Source organism: Gymnoscopelus microlampas (assembly GCF_963454915.1).
Source record: "Gymnoscopelus microlampas genome assembly, chromosome: 8".
NCBI classification, from domain to species: domain Eukaryota; kingdom Metazoa; phylum Chordata; class Actinopteri; order Myctophiformes; family Myctophidae; genus Gymnoscopelus; species Gymnoscopelus microlampas.
Window position 1 is genome coordinate 44,786,001 of NC_139945.1, and position 22,103 is coordinate 44,808,103.

General features: G+C 41.8%; 1 protein-coding gene across 3 annotated transcripts in view; it reads left to right on the forward strand.

The window, feature by feature from the left end:
* Window positions 1–905: 905 nt before the first annotated feature.
* Window positions 906–22,103, forward strand: part of frya (furry homolog a) — a 64,292-nt gene continuing 43,094 nt past the window's right edge. Inside the window, exons 1-3 of one of the 3 annotated variants that reach the window (XM_084065328.1) lie at window positions 906–1,224; window positions 15,219–15,418; window positions 21,443–21,496. In XM_084065328.1, the coding sequence (XP_083921454.1) occupies window positions 1,044–1,224; window positions 15,219–15,418; window positions 21,443–21,496 (435 nt within the window). In that variant the 5' untranslated portion in view covers window positions 906–1,043. Of the gene's footprint in view, window positions 1,225–7,070; window positions 7,310–12,510; window positions 12,756–15,218; window positions 15,419–21,442; window positions 21,497–22,103 lie in introns of those variants that run through there. The other 2 variants (XM_084065329.1, XM_084065330.1) reach the window with 2 other exon arrangements.

The following is a 22,103-nucleotide window of genomic DNA, read 5'->3' on the forward strand; positions in this document are numbered from 1 at the left end:
GATGAAAAAGAATGAATCGGTACAGGGTAGACTACAAGCATTGTGAATGTTTTGCCTCCTCCCCGTCTGCTGTTGATTCTTTATGGCTTTGTGGTAATTTCTTGGGTGACAACAACCATAATGGTCAGGAAACAGAAAAGCAGAGGGAAAACTTTAGCAGACTTCAACACAGAGGACTGGAGGTGTTTGGAATGTACAGGTTGTGCGCAGAAGAATCCATGCAAGCAGAAAAGTTCATGGAGCAGGCATCATTTTGTCAAACAAAACATGACACATCAGGTCACTTATTTTGTTTTGTTTCGTGCTTCCTGGAGATGTATTTGTCTGAATTATGTTGAATATGACTGCTGGATATTGACTCATTATCATTAATGGATCTTATCAGGAAATAAGAGCTGCCCTTGGCTCAGGATGTCTGTTAGTCTTAGACATAGCCTATTAGATAAACAGAGGATATGTCTTTAGGAATCCCTTGTGGACATACAGCAGGCATTTATGTTATAGGAAGCAGAAGCACAGCCCCCCCCCCCCCCCCCCCCCCTCTCTCTCTCTCTCTCTCTCTCTCTTGCTTTGCCCCTCTCCTCTTTTTTGCAGAAATGAGGAGGGGCTGCCTTAGTAACTCTACACCTGCCCAATTCACCAATGTTACTGTAACTTGCTAAACTGCCCTGACAAGTGCAGGGTGTTAAAACACACAGTGGAGACAGACTGAAGCTGGCAGTCCTGCATGCATCACACATCACACATCACACATCACACAACACACACACACACACACGCACACGCACACGCACACGCACGCGCACGCGCACGCGCACACACACACACACACACACACACACACACACACACACACACACACACACACACACACACACACACACACACACGTTCATTCCCCCTGACGGAGATAAAGACTTGGGTCTTGGGAGACGGAAAAGGAGGAGAGAAATTAAATGACATGCTGAAACACTCGACGCCACTTTAAATGTGTCCCCATTGGACGAACGGTTGAACTTGCCGTGGGCTCCCTGCCACCCGACATGTCTTTGGATGAGAGTGCCGTGAGAGACGCGGTAGAGAGTGAGACGGATTGCTCTGAGGGACTTGACGAGGTTGTCCTGGGGCGCATTGCCAGCTTACCTCTGGATGTGTTCCCAACCAGGGATTTCAGAGGGAAGTTTAAAAAGATGCGCGCTAAGAAGAGGCCAACCATTCTTGAAAGTAGGTAATAGGAACTGACAACTTTGTGGAACTGCAATGGTTACTTCAAAGTTATTATTTTGCAAGAAATGCGTCTTGGGAAGATGTTTATTACTGGAGCCTGTGTAGAGCTATTACCAGCGGTTTATTATTGGACACATTTCAACTACTACTGACATCCCTTTGTGAAATACTTCACCTCCTGGTTGTATTTGACATAGTTGCCTTTAGCTTGTTAATAATGGACTCTCAATAAGTTTGTGAATGTTAAAGCTGCAATCTGTACGTTTACAGTATGTCCTAACCGAGATGCAAACCTTGGTCTCCCGCGTAAGAGAGCAAACATCTGAAATCATATTTTATTCATTCATTATTCATTTGGTATCCAAAGTGGCTTTTGTAATTTTATTGGCATTATGTTGGTCTGGCCCATTGGCTTGAGTTATTAACTTCACACTTTCCTTCTTGTGTGCTGGGGTGGAGGGGGTATGTCTTATACTGTGAGATAAGCAGGAACTGGATAATAAGCATAAACAAGTGATTTGTTATGATTAAGCACAGAATGTGTGAGCCAGAAATGAGAGGCGCCAGGAGCAGGGAGGCTAAGGGGGAGTTAAGGGTTGAAGCTGATACCATAAGGATGGCTGAACTGACCAGACATGCCTCGCATTCCTCACCTTCATCTGAGCTTGAAAATGCTTTTAATAAGTGCTTAATGTGAACGGGCCCACACCCACCTAAAGCCTGATCAGAGGAAATGTTTACAACCATTCTTGTAATTAGCAATGCTTGCCTGATTGATAATAGCTTGTATAATACATGATGCTACAGTTGTAGCATGACTATTTTGTAATCATAAATTAACCTGCAGGATATGTGGTATTTATGATAAGGCAGTGAAATGAATGTTCGCATTTCCTAAGGCAGGGGTCTTCAGCTTTTTTCAGCCCAAGGACCCTTTAGCTGAGAGAGAGATGAAGCAGGGACCCCCACTACATATTGTATTAAATTGTGTTGCAGATTAAACTTGTTCATAGATTTCATAAATAGCTTCATAGACTTTTATGAAAACAACACCTCTTGACAACAACTCCTCGCGCTGCGAGGTGTTGTGAGCTTGTAGATCTGCTATTTTTGGATAATGTTACCTTCAGAACAGGGATGCTAGGGTTCAAGGGTTAATGTAAAAAAAATAAATCCTAAAGAAATCCTATCACAGAAAGATTTGTCTGCCCCCCCTGTAGTAACACCGAGAACCCCCTAGGAGTCCCAGACCCCCTGTTAAAGACCCCTGTCCTAAGGCATATCTTCGATTGATTTATTGATGAAATACTTTATTAGTCGGAAAGTAAACACCACATGGTACAGTAAGACATCCTGTGATATCAACGGGTGTTAATATGTATCAGAGTTTGCTTAGGCTGACAGTAGAGGTGGTATATTCAAGCTATCCAGAGACCAGGCTAATGAAGTGGTGCTGTATGTATGTGATCAGGCGACAGGCGTTTCTCTCTGGCATGTCATGCCAAAGCTGCAGTTTCAGTATTTAGACCTCTGATAAGCTAGGACAGCCGGACTCCTCATATGAAGTCTAATTTCAGTGGGTTCTTGTCATTCTGAAGGACAGGTTCATTAAACAATGTGTTACACTTTTGCAGAGTATATAAAGCTGCAGCACAGCCTCTCAGAACAGGAAATGCATTCTTGTAAACTTATATTCTCTGATGAGAGAATTTTTGCTACTGCTTTTACACACCTGGAACAGCCAGCTATGATGATGTCAGTGGTTTCAATGCAATGAAATATTGTCATGATTTAAGAAATTAAGTTAGTTAGAAAGTTAGGCATGGCTACTTTTATCCTCCCTACCTTTAACCTCCCTAATGTCAGTGATAAATGGATGCTACAAGGATGCTTGCATTATTTATGGTATTTATGAATAGCATTTGCTTGTGAATTTCTCTCTTGGTTTTTTTAGCCCTGCTAGTGGCGGGGCTCTAAGCATGGCTATATCAGGCTGTCCGTCTGGTCACCACTTTGGTCCCAAACAACATGAAATTTACTGGCTGTTTTATCATGGATTTTTGTGCACCTTCATGAACGCAGAGGATGCTCCCTACCCTTTACTTATTTTGGCAACCCCATATATTGTTAAGGACAGTGCTGTGACCCACAAAATAATCATATTTGAACTGGGGACCCCCTGATAAGCACTTGGAATGTAGGAGTTGAGGCATTCAATTTAGTTTGACTCGGTTCCACAGATAGATATTGTGAAAATAGCAGATCCGCAAGCTCACAACGCCTCGCGTTGTGAGCTTGTAGATCGGACATATATTTAATGCCTCTTTCTTATTTCTTATTATTATAACCTAAGCTATTTGACAATTTGGCCAATGTTGACCAGTTTATATAGTATAGTATAGTTTGTTGATACTTTTGATGCAGAAATGGTCTTTTTCTTTTCTTTCACATTTTTTCTAGGTATTAAAAAGTCCTTAAATTATCACTTCACTGTCATCTGGGGACCCCCCAAAATCATGTGGGGAACCCCCTGGGGGTCCCGACCCACAGGTGGAGAACCACTGGTTTAGGAGTAAAATGTCCACTCCACTCCACTGCCATGTAATGCTCTGTACACCTTCATGATCCCAAGCTGAGATCCCAATTGCCATGAATCTTGCTGAGCGCATTCATGCTCCCTGGAAGATGAGCACTATTAAATTGAATGAACCCATGACCATCTAGTAGTGCAACCTTCAGGCTAAAATATCAACGTTTCGCTAAAGATATCTCTCTAATGCAGTGGTTCTCAAACTTTTTCATGCCAAGGACCCCTAAATTGATATACATTTGGCCGCGGACCCCCATCGGAAAATGTTGTGCCAGGGACCCCCAGAAGCAAAGATTTGAGTTAAAAATGCTCGCTTTAAAAAATATATATGTTCAAAGATATGCACACATTTTCAAGATTTTTCAAAAATATCAGATCTACAAGCTCATAGCGCGGCACTCGGTGCCGCGCTATGAGCTTGTATATCTGCTATTTTTGAATAGCCAAAGTATAAAAGGTAATAATTATTCTGATGCTATATTTACACATTTTGCTGGGTACCCCCTGGAACCCCCTCAAGTACCCCTGGGGGTCCCCGGACCTCACTTTGAGAACCAATGCTCTAATGGACAGATTATGAACCCTACTGATTTTGGTAACCCGATGGATTTTCCTGTAGTGCCACCCTTCAGGCAATTTCCGTTTAGATGTAAGGAGCAGCATGGACTATGGGATTTTAGACTCATTCGTGTATTGGTTAGTATAGTATCATGGTTTATCTAATGTCACATAATTGCAGAGCTATACAATTATAATGATTATTAACTAATTCATGCATTTATTATTTATTCATTATTTAACTTGATCTTCGTATTGTAGATTGTCTTGGTCCCACTGTTTGGCTTATTAGTTTTATAGAAATGAATGATTGAGTGAGTTTTGTCTCAGAATCCCTCTCACCTTTCAAGTCAAGATTTTAGGAAGTCTGGGGTGTCTCCATCCGTCCTCCCCACTTAAACGTCTTCCTGTTTAAACGTTTTCCAGCCTTTCTCAGAAACTCAGAAATGATTCAGCAAGGGAATTACATAACAGTTTGACCCCATGAATGTCTGTTACCGGCCATTTCAAACCAACCAGATTAGAGCTAATGTCAAAGGCAGGGAAATTGACTTTGCCCCTCTTAATGATGTTAAATGTTTTGTTTAGGGACAATATTGCTTTTAGTATTTTTCTCTGTAGCTCAAATGGAGTCATAGTTATGAGCCATAACAAACCAAAACGTCTGTTAGGTAAAACGCACTTACTTAATGTGTGTTTGAAGCTTTCCATGTAGAGTCCCACATGATTGATTTCATGACCTGATTTAAGAATGTGTCCAGATCATATACTGTAAATGGGTCCACAGCTCCTTCATTCACACAGAGCTCTTCAGGAATTTAAGGGAATTTGCTTGAAATGAGTCAAAGTAACAGCTTTCATACACTGCTCAAAAGAATTAAGGGAATACTGTGTGCCCTTAATTTCATTAAGCAGTTATAGACAGGAATAAAGCAGATTTAAACGCATTGGACGTCACGTTTTTGTAACAATCAATACAAATTAAACAACAAACTATGAAAATGTTTACTAGTGGTTCGGGCCGATACACAGCCCTCCCATCTATAGTTCACACCTATGTCGCACCGCCAATCCGCTAATCGCATTTGACTCCATATACGATATGGATATTATGTGCATTTGACGCGGCCCCTGGGGCCCCTTCTGTTGTGTCTGATATCAGAGCATGTTGAAAATCTCCATGGTTTCTGTTTTGTTTGACATCAGTTCATGTTGAATAGTTTTGGTTGTGTCTGACATCAGTGCATGTTGAAAATCAAATCTCGATACAGTATATGTGCATTTGGTTTATGTTGTGTCTGACATTAGTGCATGTTGATCTTCATATACAGTATGTGTATTTGACTCCATATATGTGCATTTGAGTCCAATTGTCCATCTAGACATCGACAGGTTTGAATCTCTAAGCTGTCTTGTTATTGCCTTTGGGGGTCATTATGAAACAAAAGCATTTCTTGCATGGTATTGCCATTATTATGACATTTATACACATTGTGTATCCATATTAGTAGCATAACTTGTGATACTACAAGCAGCCACCCTGTTTAGCATGCACTTGAATATAAAAGCTGCCCGGCTAATGGCTATATTTCTCCAGTGTACAAATCTGCTATGGCCTGATAAACGTGTGAGTGCATTATGCAATGAAGGTCAAGGGACCGTCCGTTGATGGACAGACAGAGTTCTTATAGGATTAGGGTGATAGCAGTGAGGGACAGGGTGAAAAAGCCTGTGGAAGATGTATTTCATAATCATATTCCACATGGTTGATGTTCAACTGCCACCATTTAATCAGCATAGATATTAAACAGCAACACCGGGAACATATAGGAATATCTTTAATGCTGCATACTTATAGACCAAATATGTACAATAGAATGCTATGACATCAGATTAACAACACTCTTCCTTCTCTCTGCCTCTTGTGACCCACTTCTTAATTGATACATTGCTTTCTCGTAAGTGAACAGCGGTGCTCGAGTCACGTTTGGCTACATCGTGTAATACCACAGGCACTCTGAATAACTTATGGAATTGGCCTGTCGTCTGCGTCTATTTACAAGTGTGCAAAGAAGAGAAGGGGTTAAACATTCAGTCAGCCATGCCGCCCAGATCCCTTGTGTCTGTCTGTGTCATGGAAAGCTCTTTAATCCCGGTGGCGTGCTCATCCTTCCAGTTTCCTCGTCTGTCCTCTGGTCTCCCAGATGTGCCTGTGACATGTGCGGTGTCATGTACGGACTGCTTCCTGTGTCTCCCCCTCTCCAGTCTCAGTGACGGCCACCGCTCAGATGCTCCCAGGCATGCTGAAAGATGCACGAGCCTCTGCACTTATTATCATTACTGTCAGCCCTGAGCACAAGACAAACAGTAGTTATTATTAACTGCGCTTTGCTAAGAGGATTGCTTCCTGCGCTCCCAGCCTCCACGCAGTTATTTAAAGGGAGAGCTTGCACTACCGCCCACTGCCTGCCAGAGATTTAGAGAGACAAGAGTGTGAGATAGATACATAGAGAGAGAGAGAGAGAGAGAGAGAGAGAGAGAGAGAGAGAGAGAGAGAGAGAGAGAGTGTGGTTGGGGGAGAGAGGGAGGGAGAGAGAGAGAGTGAGAGTGGTTGGGGTAGAGAGAGAGAGACGGAGAGATAGTGAGAGAGGACTGACAGCCAAGGACATACGAGGAGGAGGGGTAGAGCAGTGGTAGCATGCTCCCTCTCACTCTTGTCAGAGCCACAGCTCTGTGTGCATCATAGAGAGGTGACAGCAGGCTGTACCTGCTGCTTCCCAGTCTGTGACTGCTGTTGCTGCTGCTACTACTTACTGGGAAACAACACAACCAGAGGGGAAGTACTCTCACACTGAGCTGCGGCCATGGCCAGCCAGCAGGACTCTGGCTTCTTTGAGATCAGCATCAAATCTCTGCTGAAATCCTGGAGTGGCAGTGAGTAGTATAGTCTACTTTGTTGATGTTGTTGTTGTTGTCGTCGTTGTTGTTGTTGTTGTCGTCGTTGTTGTCGTTTGTGGCAGACATGGCAGCAATGTCTCTTTCGTTGTGGTTATCTGTTGTTGTCTCGCCGGGGGTTAAATAAGGTTGCTTTTCTGCTGTCTGTTGTGATCAGTCGGTAGAGGGAACATGCTGAGATGCTCAGCGTGTTTTTATTGCTCAGTGCATGACGTGCCGAAAGTTAGAAAGGTTTCACTTCCAGCTAAAGACCACCTCACTTAAAAGACAAAAGTTGCCTAGTCACCTACTGTAATGGCAGGAGGGCCATTATAACTAAAGTTTTACCACCAAATCACAGTGTGCTGCTGCTAGCTATAAAACAAACAAACATAGGATCCTTCCTCAGTCACTTTTATGGAGGTGTTACCATGGAGAAGTATCAGTCCCCTGTGCACTGCCAAATGTCTACTGATGGTGGTTCCATATCTCACTTCTGTTGTCTTGTCTCAGCCTCCAGCTTTCCTTTCCCTTAGATGGGTCTGCCACAGAGTCTAAATAGCTCCTATTATGTGCTGGGCCACTCTAATAGGATTAGTGGAGGTTCAGCTTGGTTGCATGGTTGCATGTCCTGAACAGAGCTCACAACTCCACTGTGGTCCATGTCGAGATGGGACTCATCATGATTAGATGCCAGATTTTTAGGTTCCAAGTTGATCCCAATTTTGGAGAGTCCTGGGCTACCGATTTGTAACCGCTGTATTCCCTAATTTTCTAAAATATCCGATATACAAGCTCACAATGCATCTCATCGAGAGCCGTTGTGAGCTTGTAGATATTCATTTTCACCTTTAATGACATGCCCAAAATATTGGGACACCAGGTTGAAAGAGGTTAAAAATTGAGACACACTGGCTGCATAATTGTTGATCACGGTGACACCAAAAAATTCAAATAATGACTCTAATCATTATGCTCCTGATGATGTCATGATTATGCTTTGAAGTGCTGATATGCATGAAGACAAAACAAGCAAACTAATCATTAAATAATAGTATGATGGATTCCTTTCCAAACATTATTATTATAACTTAGCTAACTGTAAGCAAATGTACACTTTATTTAGTGTGTTTGCTAGGTGATCGCTGTGTTAATGTTTACACATGTGGCTGCATGTCTCCACTGTCAACAAACTGCAAAATGCCATCTGGCACTAAGACAGAATGGTAATGTTGCTTAAAAGAAGCATCCTGCACCACCTGCATAGTCTGTTGAATCTGAATGTAAGTGGATACCAAAGGACAGACCGTCCCTCTCTACACTGAGAAATGTTGTGCCATCTCCTGATGATGTTGCATAATCCTCAGAGTAGGTCATTTTGCTGATAAAGACACAGTCAGGCATTGTATCACCAGAGGCCTGCAGCTGTGCTTTTAACTTTATCATTAATTATGTGATCTCTTAATCTCATCTCTCCACAAAACACCACATCCATTTACACTGGCCATTATGCAATGAATCACAAGATGGTAATGAAGACGGTTTTCTTACCACGGCTGTGCTTAAAGTGCTTTTTTTCTGTGGATTGGCAGAATGCCTACAGTAGTTGCTGAATTAGTTGCCAAGGGTAGCACACAGTGTCTCATCTAGTGTTGACGGTGTCAAGGATGCTATTGATGGATTGTGCATGGACAGGTGTATGGAATTAAGGAGCAATTGTATCTGTCATTGTTCATTAGTTTTGACTGCAACATAAGCAAAGTAGGAATAAGTAAATAATAACCTTAAGGGTCACTTTTTTTTTGCCAGTGTACCAGTCCTTATGCAAGAACTGCAGGCTAACAGCACAGAGCTAGCATTGTATGGCAGATGCATCAGGTCTTGTTTTGATTTTTCTTTTTTTTTGTTCTCTCCTCCTCTAACGCCTCTCTCCACAACTCTTGCTCTAAGCATGGTCCATTGTCAGCCAATCAGAGCAGGAGGGGAGGTGCGGTGAAAAAGGCACAGTCTGATGATTGGCTAAACAAAGCTTCTATGTGAGGAGACGAGCTGAAACAATAAGCATCATGGTTTCATTGTGTTGTGCCTACTATCTCCTTGAAGAGTTGAAAATAGGATTTCAACACTGCCTTGCATTGTGGGAGGTAGAGATGAATGAATGTTCCCATCCACTGTGAGAGACACACTTATATTTCAGCAGGTTCTTATATGAATGGCCAAATGCACCCTCACAACATGCAGTAGTTTCCAGCATGATGTCAACTTGCTAAAACAGAGCCGATGGTCAGTAGTTTGAGTCTGGTGATTAATCTAATTCTCAAAGGGGTCTGTAAGCAGTCTGCACTTTATTTTGTTACCCTTTTTGTCCAAACGTTTTGTGGCACATCAACTAAACAAGAGAATTTATTTGTAAGAGGATGTTGTTGGATTCATTGGCTCCAAATATTTGCTTCCTCCACTGACATCTCAGCAAGGTCATTGTGTCGTAGACCACATTTGGTGAATGACTCCCTGCTGAAATAGAGACCAAGTTTAGAGAAAAACATTTAACTTATAAAGTCTCAAATTTACACTAAGTTAAACTAATTTTGACTAGGCCTAAACCTATTTGTGAGTATTTTGCTGTGCAGTACTGAAGTTGGAATACAATTCAGTGATTTATTCACTTAAATGTTTTCTGTAAATCTCCCCCCGATAAAATCACACTTTTTTTATAAACAGCCATCAATACAGAACCTAAGCACAATGTCCTTTTATTCCCAGCTCAAGAGGAAGGTTAATACAATAATTGCATGTTAATGTTATTCCTTGACAGAACTGGCTATGCCCTCTACCCATTCATAGAAATGCAATATGAATATTTTTAACAACAGCTGGATAAGGTGCTCTCAAAAGTCTCTGTTGATACTGGAACGCTGGGTCCAGTTAGGGAGGTCAATGGCATGTAACTATCCACCCACTCTGTTCACAAAAGATTTCTAAATTGATTGTTTTCTCAATGGGATATGGAGTCTCTATATGAGTATATGTGTGTGTGTGTGTGTGTGTGTGTGTGTGTGTGTGTGTGTGTGTGTGTGTGTGTGTGTGTGTGTGTGTGTGTGTGTGTGTGTGTGTGTGTGTGTGTGTGTGTGTGTGTGTGTGTGTGTGTGTGTGCAGGCGTACATGCATGATGTGGTGTGTATACACAGTTATGTGTGTACCGTGTATTGCTGTCATTGTGGGGTCGACAATTCTCACAGGGATAGTGATACCAGTCAAAATTGACCTTTTGGGGACATGTTTCTTGTCCCATGAGGGAAAAGGTCATTTTTATGGTTAAGAAACATAGTCTAGTGTTACAATTAGTCAAGATTAAGGTTGGGGTTAGGAAGAAGCATTTAGGGGTTAGGGTGAGGGATTAAAGGAGTAGTTCACCCAAAAAATTACTTATTTTCTATCAGTTACAAACCTCATGAAGCCTTGAATTCATGGATATTAGTTTTTGTCACATTGAAGATCGGCGGAGTCTCCGGTAGCAGACTCAAATTATTGGCTTATGAATGCAACAAAAACAAAAACATCTCCATGAATTCAAGGCTTCATGGGGTGTGTAATTGATAGATTTTAGGTTAGGTTGATTAGCAAGTTAATTAAAATAGTTATGTTTAATGGAAAAAGTTTAAAGTGGACCTTGGGATCCACAAGGGAACAGCATGGCTCCAATGTGGAATTCATGTAGCCAGCCTGCGACCAGTCATCTAGATGCCAATCATCTATGACATATCTATGACATATGACTCCACATTTGGGTAAAGTTTCAGCCCGTTCAGAGCCCCATTGACTTCTATTACAAAATGTAATTTAAAAAAGCCCAAAATGTAATTTAATAATAATAATAATAGTGGAGGTGCTTCTGTGTGCATACAAAGTTTGGCACTGATTGCTCCAACCATTTGTAAAATTAACTCTGGACACACACACACACACACACACACACACACACACACACACACACACACACACACACACACACACACACACACACACACACACACACACACACACACACACACACACACAAAACACACACACAAAACACACACACACACACAGAAGGCAGAAGGTACCCTCTTGCAGAGCCATTCCATAAAAATGCTTTTGTCGTCCCCACAAGGAGGGTATAAAAACGTGTGTGTGTGTGTGTGTGTGTGCGTGCGTGCGTGCGTGTGTGTGTTGTAAAAAAAGAGAGGTTTTGTATGTTTGTATTGTCCTCTAGGGAGCACCACCATGCTCAGGGAGTTTTCAGCATGGCGATGATGTAATACACTCTGCCCAAGCTCCTTGTTTGCCGAGTCACATGTAGTGTTGCAGTCTTAATACAGCTCCCTATTCCCAGACTGGTGCCACACTGGTTGCTTTCTTTACCTCCCATCTCCAGCTGAAGTCATGCAACATGAGACTGCTTCATTCAAATGAGATAAATGCAAAGACAATGTCAACTTCCTCCTGTTCCATTTAACGTGATTCGTGTTTTTCGAATAGGGCTCCGTTCGACTCTGAGCACTATTGTTGCTATGAGCACTATTAGATCAAGAGTATCGGGTTGCAGGGCAGTCATAACTTACCGTAATATTGTGTTACGTACGGTATAATGTTCTACTTTTACATTTTGTATATTTGAGAACTTGTGTAAATATTCCTTAATACTGTTAACATAATTCCTCTTACTGTATTTGCAAAGATACCTGCCAACAAAAGTCCCGTGATTCGGATTCTATTGCCTATAATTATTGCTGATTCTCAAATGTTTTAAGTTTCTCCTAAATCTTTTTTTTTTTAAGTTCTTATTCTGCCTCACTTTACTGTAAGAGCCCTACAGTGTTGCAGAGAGTGGTGTTTACACTGGTGGTCTGTGCAGCATGTGTTGCATGGTGGGGGAACAGGGAGGAGCGGGCTGATCTGTCAGTATAGTGTGTACCCCAGGATAAATATAGCCACACAACTATGCCACCATAGCATGTTAGACCTCATCACTGTGCTGTGCCTCAGCTAAAAATTCCTGCCTGACCTTCACTCTTGGAAGGCATTGCTTGGTCACAAGGGGAGAGTGAGCCATAGCAGAAGGCAGCGTAGGGAGAGAGAGAGAGAGAGAGAGAGAGAGAGAGAGAGAGAGAGAGAGAGAGAGAGAGAGAGAGAGAGAGATATTGAGATCTAGAAATCGTGTGGTCTAAAGCAGCAACCTTTACTCTCACTTTTTGAATCAAACCTAACCCATGTTCAACATGGAAGCTATGCCCAGGGGAACAGAGCCATCGGACACGCAAGACCTGGGCTTTGGTGGAGTACACTAGGGTGCATTGGCCTTGCCTTGGCACAACACTGGATACTGTATCTTCCTAACCCACTATGGACGGGACGGCTGTATGCTGGTGTAAAGCCAGCGTCATCAACTTCATCAAGGGTCTGGGTAGGTGCTGAGCTGCCAGGAGTGAGAGATGTTCTGGAAGCCGTGCCAGATACACATGCATGCTGGGCATTCGTCACAGGACATATCAAAAAAGCTCCACGAGGACTGTCAAAGAACTCTCTACCCATGCCAGTGCACCCCTCACCCCCCTGCAACTTAGAGAGCACTACAGTACAGTACATACTTTGAAGGCTTTGTTCACTAAATATCTTGACCTTTATTCGTTTATATATATTTATTTGTTTGTTTTTATCTGATAGCTTAGCTTTAGCCTTTAGTGGTCTGTACTATATCTGCAGCTGGCTTCTATTTGTACTGTAATGCAAAGCCTTCAACGGTTAAAAGTAAACAACCTGAGAATAGCTGCTTAAGCAATTCACTAATGTAATAGTTGTATGTACCTTTGACCTGAGGGCAATTGATTTAGCTGCTATTGGTCATTAAATTGAAATAGCACTCCTTCAATTATTCTGTTCAATACATGCAGTTCAATATGTCGTTGTACCATGACAGCACAGCTTTGTCTGCACTTCCTGATAATATGCAGTGTATGTTATATGGCAGCTGACTATCCCCTGTCCTACATCAGTGGTTCTCAACCTTATTAGGCCGCAACCCCTCAAAATAATAATATTTGAACAGGGGACCCCCCACCCTGACAAGCACTTGTAATTGTAGGAGTTGAGGCATTACATTTTGTTCGACCCGGCTCCACAGATAAATATTGTGAAAACTGCAGAACAAGTTTACGTTGTGAGCTTGTAGATCGGCTATTTATTTATTTTTTGCCTCTTTTTTAGATGATTTGACAATTTGGGCAATGTTTGACCAGTTTTTATATTATTTTATATTTTTTATATTTTGTTGATTATTTTGGTGTAGTAATGGTATTTTTTCTTTTCTGTCTTTAATTTTTTTTAGGTATTCAAAAGTCCTTTAATTGTCACTTCACTGTCATCCCGACCCACAGGTTGAGAACCACTGCTCTACATCATGAAATAGACATTAAAACTTTAACTGTGATACTTGACAGATACAGTACATACATTTTTATCACTAGAGGCCTTATTAATTCAATATAACTATAATATGTGTTTCTGTCTGCAAAACATCACTAAAAGATGAGCAACAAAGTAAATAACCAGCACTATATAACTGCATGAAGAATGTCATAGTTTGGGAAAAAGCTAGCAGACCAGCCAGCATATAGGCAGAGCCAGTGATAAGGTTTTCTTGTTTTATATTATATATCAAAGACTAGGAACAACGTCTGTTTTAGAATCAGATCTACAAGAAAACTGATTGTTGTCTTGGACTAGTGGTACTCTGCTTCAGTTATTCAACATGTAGGAGAGAGAGACAATTCTCTTTATATGAGTGCAGTCATATCACTGATCTGGACAGGTATGCAAACGTTTCATTTTGCTACACTCTACCTCCTACCTACACAGAACATCTATTTCTTACACCACATTATTAAGTAGGTAATGTTCAGTTGCCCATTTTTATTCACGTAGCACAGCAACCACATACTGTGGTTCATGAATAAAACCATGTATTACATTCTATGACATGATATATTTTGCATTATTATATCATATCATTATGCAGTATAGAGTTCCTTTTCTTCTACATTTGTACATTATGTTTTGGATCCCCCCTATGATCTTGACAAGTCCACAGAGAGAGTTTGTGAAAAAGCCCACCTCTGATGTTTTGCATCTGACTTTTAAATGCTGTAATGTTTATTAAATGCACACTGCAGTATCTATCCAATGTACTGTACTAATGCTTCGTCTCTGATAACCTCCTCGCTGTCCAGTCTCATTTCTTACTACGCATATCCAGTACAGAGAGTACTGTCAGCTGAATGAAATTAGTTTGTCATTCTGAGGTTTATGCCACTGTTGTATTGTTGTTCATGAGTTAGAGGTGCAGTTATGTGTTACAGTGATTTGGCTAAGTGAACGTTTTACACATCTAATTGGGTGTTTTGTACACTACTCTCTACTACTTTCTTTGTGCTTTTAGTTTTGAGGCATAGGACTGTAACACTGGCTTGAATTGTAACTAGTTGCTTAGCTTGTGGACTCTGTGGCCTAAAGCTGTATGTAATTAAACAAAGGGCCACATCAGAGAATTAGTGTAGTTGAAGGATGGTCTTTTTTTTATCCCTCAGAAGGCAAAGACATTTTCTGTGCAAAATGAAAACAGCAGCTGCCAGGCACAGCTATGGTGTTTTAAGCTCTAAGTGCTGTCGCATTAGAAATAAAGAACGGGCCAGGGGCAAGCTGGTGCCCTTTGGACAATATCCCTCAGGAATGTTCAACATGTTGGGAACTTTATAATGTCCATGTTTGTAAGCCTCGATCTGTGACTGAGTCCCTCTCGCCAGAATTGTGCTTAAGTGTCTAAATGAAATGGTTTTCCAAACCTGACTATTTGCCATTGTTGTTTCCACAGCCTCGCCTGTCGGGAACGGATACAGCAAACCACCCATCCCTCCAGTCTGCTTTCCTCAAGGAGAGAGTGGCCCCCCAGCCATGATGCCCATAAGCATTGATCCAGAGAGCAAGCCGGGCGAATATGTCCTCAAGAGCATGTTCGCCAACTTCACCACACTGTCTGAGCGCAAGATCCGCATCATCATGGCCGAGCCACTGGTGAGTCAGTTGTGGGTGTGAAGCTTAATAACGTAAGACATAACTGATATTAAACTGACAATTTGGTGAGCGAGTTGAAAATATTTTATTTTTGGTGAGCTGTGTGGCCGTACGACTAAATAGAAATTAGGCTCCCGTCTCTTGGGAATGATGGGCTCTTTACATTGTCTGCTGGTCTTGTGTTGTCTGCATTGCAATCTGGGAACCCATCGTCAAATAAAAAGGAAAAACGGTTCCCCCAGCGTTTTTCACTTTCTGAATCTGTTCTTGAGAGATTATCTGCATTGTACCACTGTTTGTCTTTTATATGGCAGTATGCTGATCTTTAGAATTGGGTTGTTGAGAGATGTATGGTTGAGGGTTCCCACTCGTCCTGGAAAACCTGGAATGTTTTTATTCAGATTTCCAGTCATGTTTGTCGAGCAAACATGCAAACATGATGTTAAGATGTCATTACACTTACAGTATATATATATATATTCTCAACCCCCCCTGAAAGATTTGTCAGGAGCTGCCACTGTATTGTAGTGTATAATCTACAATACAGTGACTAATAGTTCTAGGAACAGATGAACAGGTTGACATGTGCTGACTGGGGTGCTGGGCTGTGAGAGAGGAATCTGATTTTGAGAGGAATTTACCATATGGGTTATATCAGTGCAAAATATATTCGGAACACTGGCTTTTTTTGGCTTTTTATTTTGCCAACTCAGTCTTTGTGCTCTATCCAGTCTGGCAGAATTTTGCTGACACATCCACACATCAGGAACAGAACGCCACACCCACGGCAACAGTTCACAATACCTGGGAATCTTGGAAGTGATGGGATATGTTGTTGTGCGTGCAACGTGCATGGAGCTGAGAGGCTTGATTTACACTTTGTTGCACACTGGTGTTGTGCATTGAAATTCAGTGCACAAGTAAGTATAAATCAGGAGGGAGAAAACACACAAGGACGTCTTGGTTGTTATTGGCCGAGTGTGCCAGTTAACACCCTCAAACTAAAGGCTAACTTTAATTTTATTTGATGCTTCTGCTACCCAAATCTCCAATTTGAGATAATACATACTGCTAACATGACTTGATTTAGCAGAACTTGAAAATAGGCCGTGTCATTTAGCATGTATCAAAATTGTGCATTCAGTTAGAGGTTATTAGCATCAATTATGTAAAAAAAATTGGTAGACCTTGTTAATCCCACGGGGGAAATTCAGTTTCAGCTTAATCCGGCTGATGGCTGCTCAGATGGTCATGATGAGCGCTCAGGGGGAAGCAGTTAGGGGTCTTGCTCAGAGACACTTCGACATGTATTACTAGGTGGGCTGGGAGGCGAACTGAATTCTTTTGATGGGTAACAGAGTGAAATCAGGAACAGTAGAAAGGGTCTTCCTTTTACTGGTCAGAAACAATAATCTGCTTTCAAATCTTATTTTTGTCTCCGCCAGGCCGAAAGGCATGGCGAGAGAGTATGTTTTGCACCCTGTCTGTCCGTCCGTCCGTGTGTCCGTCGCCCCCTCCGTTTGTGAACTAATCTCCAACACCGTTGGCATGATTGTAGCAAAACTGTGCACACACACTCCCTGGATGCTAGAGCAGAACCTCATATGTTATAACGCCACCAGGAGGCTGCTTTTTGCAAAACTCATTTTTGGACAGTACTCCTACAGATTTTGTCCAAACGTCACGCAAATCGGTATACAGTATCTCTATAGTCATTAAACGAAAGGGGTCTTTCAGATTTCTCATATTTCATCCTGATTGGCTAAGAATGGCTTCCAAAGTTTGCAGGACTGCTCCGTCCGTTTTGAACAAAATGCCTCAAATCAAGAAGACAGCGTGCGATTCTTTTCAAATCACCCTCATGGTGGCGCTATAACAGGCCAATTCATGTTTTTACCTGTAACTACACTGATCTGTGTAAAACTTTGTATGTGCACTCACTAGAGGCCAAGGAACAACATTTGCCCTGTATTTTCACATCTGTCTTTTATAGCGCCACCAGGAGGCCGACATTTTTGGATATTACTCCTTCAGATTCTATCCAAATTTCACGCAAATCGGTACACATGATCTCTATAGTCATGTGATCAAGACGGATCTGTTTGATTTTTCATATTCCATCCTGATTGGCTAAGATTGACATCTAAAGTTTGCAGGAGTGGCCCGTTTCTAACAAAATGCCGCAAATCATGAACGCAGCGTCTGATTGTGGTGAAATTTTACAGGCACATTTGCGCTATGTTGAGGAAGAACTGCCACCCTTTTAACATTGCCCTCTTATAGCCCCACCAGGAGGACGATTTTTGCAAATCATTTTTTCCAAACATCACGCAAATCGGTACATATTATCTATTAGTCAAGTGATCAAGACTGATCCGTCCTACTTTTCATATTTAAGTATCGTACAGTATGTTACAATGAGGTATGATCAAATATAAACATAATGTGGGTCACATAAAATGTCCTGGAAAATGATTTGTTGGAAAGAATGGGAACCCTGCTTGATACAAGAGAGCTGAAAGATACTAGGTCATGACATTCGTACTTCATATGGAGGGCAGGCAGAAGTCCAACCCTGGATCCTTAAAGACAGCTGCTTTGGTTGTTTGTTCCATTAGCTGGTTTAACAGTTATGATGTGCATCATCAAAGCACAACCCCAAGGTGCTTAAGTAAATATAACCACTCACAAAAGCCTACATGATTAAGGTTCTGAATGGAAATTGTTAGTCTCTGTTGTAGAATTGTCTGTCCTAGACCCTCTGTCAGAGGCTTTCAACAGCTAGTATGTGACCAGAATCACAATATTTATTGTCTCCGCCAGGCCGAAGGCGTGGCCGAGCGATTGCTGGGAAACTTAGCACGCAAATTCCCACTAAGCCAAGGAAGAACCTCCATCACAAATTTTCTAATCTCCTCATGGTGGCGCTACAACAGCCCACTTCACGATCTGGCCTATAACTCTTGAACCTTGGATCATGACGCAACTTATAGGCCCTGTTTGCATCAAATTACATTTTCTGCCATTTTTCTTCAAAACACACCGTTTGCTACTACTCCTACAGATTTTGTCCAAAACACACAAATCGACGCACATGATCTCTGGGGTCATGTGATCAAGATGTATATTTTAGATTTTTCAGATCCTATTCCAAGTGGCTATGACCAAAGTTTGCGGGCCCTGGGTAGGCAACCCGGCCTGGCGGAGACCTGTGCCCTGAGGAGCACAATTTTCTAGTTCTCTGTGAGAAGCCTGCTTGATACAACGTCTTTCTAACGACACCCCTTACAGCTGAAACTCTACAATGATATATGACTGTCAGGGCTTCAGGCATACAAATGAGTCTCAGGAACAATAAAAGGAAGTATTGAATAGCCTACCATGTCATGTTCAATTGTTGTAAGATGAAGGGCCTTGTAGTTTTGTCAGGAATAGGAGTCCTATTTACGCATCAACATAGAAACAGTTGGGAGGGACACATTGTGGAATTTTTATTTAATGTCTGATGTGTTATAATCTTAAATGGAAACTTACAGAATTCGTACATACAGTAGAAGACATAATACATTCCGCACACCCAATTTCCGGTACATTTCCAGTGCCTACGTCATTTTGGTGCGAGAGTCTGGGCAGACACTCTTGAATCAAAATGATGTCAAAAACACATGTGTTATTGTGAATAATATACCAGTGAAAGATGATATCAAAAACCATCCACAGCCCTCCTCTGAAACGCAGAGTCAGTAGACAGAAATGGTGTCATCTTATAATGAATATAGGCTACTGTTTTTATTTTCATGTTATTCATAGGACCGTTCTATCTACTGTAGATTTATGAACACTGACTATGTATTCCAAATATTGAAATCAGACAGCCAAGTCTTTCTTGATTATGAAATCAGGATACATCTTTAACCACCTCCAGGACTGACAACATAGGGCAATGTCTCTCATTATGTGCTGATGCTGGAGATCCAAATGCAACTTACAAAACGTTTTCTAACATTTTCAAAAACACAGAAAACAGCATATCTACAAGCTCGCAACACATCATGATGTGATGAGTTGTGAGCTTGTAAATTGGCTGTTTTCGTTAATTGCTGTTGTACGACAAGGAGACCTATAGCACACTAGCATTTTGTACCATTGAGCAAAGAACCGGAGAGGGCACAGAAAATCCCCACACACTCAAAAGTTGCTCACCAAGCGCATGCACAACTGGTTCTGCTCTCATGAAGTCAAATTTCCAGCCCCCTGACCCAGTATAAGTTTGACAGCCATAGAGCAGGCACATTACTGTCCTTTATGCGTCCTACATTGCCATGCTTGTACAAGCCCTCCCGTCCTGGGTGCTTGATTTGTATGTCTTACGGGGCGACTTTTCACATATTGACAGTGTTTTGTGTGTGTGTGTGTGTGTGTGTGTGTGTGTGTGTGTGTGTGTGTGTGTGTGTGTGTGTGTGTGTGTGTGTGTGTGTGTGTGTGTGTGCGTGCGTGCGTGCGTGCGTGTGTGCGTGCGTGGGTGGGTGCGTACGCACGTACAGTACTGTATGTATATGTATGTATGTATGTATACACATACATACATACATACATACATACATACATACATATACTGTGGGCCCCTACATACATACTGTACATACGCCAATTTTGATATAAGAAGAAGATATCACGCTACTACAGCATTAGTTTGGATCCTGTGGCCAACGCCATGTAGTCCCCAATTCTAGGGAATGTGATTCTTAGGAAGCTGTTAGTCATGGCTCTCGTTCCACAGGGAAGTGTTAATTACCACAGGGAGTGTGTCTGTCCCCTCACTGCAGTGTGTGTGCTCCTCTGCAGAGGTTTGAATGTTTGTTTTTGCTCTCCATGGAACACTGACGGCGTCATTTTGTTTAAGACCAATGTTGAACAAAATGTTAAATCAGAGGGGTCCAGAGTATAGAGCTCTGGAGGCCCCCGGTCAACTACATATGTATATATAGTGGTTTAAAGCCGTTCCTGAATATGAGTGTCACAAAAGCTGTGTTGTGCCCCTGCCTTGCAGGGTGCATAAATACCCTGCAAGGCACCATGTGTTTAATGCAGCCTAGCTCTTCACAAGCAGCCTTCATGTACTCTACTTGGAAATAGGATGCTCCACTATGAACTGACAGGGCACAAGTACGATGCAAAACGCATCAAGGAGACATTCCCTATAGTGCAGGAGAAGAGTGTGTGAGAGTCCAGAGACCCTATATATAAAGGGCATCATCTCTGATGAGTGAAGAGACTACAGTAATGGAACCCATCACTCATGTTCCATCTCTAATGTGTGACATTAGCTCCAGCCTGGATTCAGATAGATGACAGGCTCATTAACCCTTTAAGACCGGGAAGGGAACGCATCTGTGTCATTTTAAGATGTCTTTGGCTATTCAACAATAGCAGATATACAAGCTCGTAGCGCGGCACCGAGTGCCACGCTATGAGCTTGTAGATCTGCTAAAAAAAGATTTAATCGTGAAAATGTGTGCAAATCTTTGAATATCTATTTTTCCATAACATTTTTTTAACTCTATTACAACTTCTGGGGGGTCCCTGGAACAAAATATTTTTGAGATGGGGGTCCACGGCCAAAATTCATATAATTTTGGGGGTCCTTGACACCAAGGAGGACCACTGATTATAGCAACATAAGTTTTTTTCAAAAAACTGTTAGGATTTAGAAGACATTTGTAGAATCCCCCCCAGAAGCAAAGATTTGAGTTACACATGTTTGCTTTGAAAAATATATATATTCAAAGATTTGCTGCTCTGTGCCGCGCTATGAGCTTGTATATCTGCTATTTTTGAATAGCCCAAAGAAATCTAAAAATGACACAGATGTGTCCCCGGATTGAATGGGTTAAAGAGGGGCTATATGCTACTTTTCTGAAATCCTCATCAGACAGTCCCTAGCAGATGGATATATAACTATAAGCTAAACTTAGAGGGCCACCACTGGATCAATAATAATTGTGTTTTTTTTTGTGTTTTCAGGAAAAACCATTAACCAAATCTCTTCAGAGGGGGGAAGATCCTCAGTTTGACCAAGTAAGTACTGTGAGATGCAACTGCAATAGATAAAGGTTTTCAGCAAATAGTGACATATTGAGTTGATCAACACAGTGGTTCTCAAAGTGAGCTCCGGGGACCCCCAAGGGTCCTTGAGGGGGTTCCAGGGGGCATAACAATCATTTGAACCACTTTAACCCTATTTTATGCTGTACTTTGGCTATTAAGAAATAGCCGATGTACAATCTCACAGTGAGCTTCTACTGTATCTTTTTTTTTATTGAAAAATCGTGAAAAATGTTGGGGGTCCTTGACATGACATTTTTTGAGGACCACTGGATTATCAGCATGTTTATTGTTCACTGTTTATTTTATCATGAGATGCAGTAAAATACATGGGGTAACATTTGATGGAGCTACAGATGAAGTCTGCATGTGCATTGCCTACACATTTAAAAATAAACAAATCAGTATTACATTCTGCTCTAGTGCGATGCACCGTGACATGAAAAGCGTGGATGGCTGAAAGCCCCGCTAACATCCCAAAAGGTCTTTCAGAGCCAGTCAAGGGCAGGGAGTGTTTACCTAGAGTGCTGGCACTGGTTGTGCGATAGGTGTGTCCCATAGGTCTGTGTGGCTGTGCAGA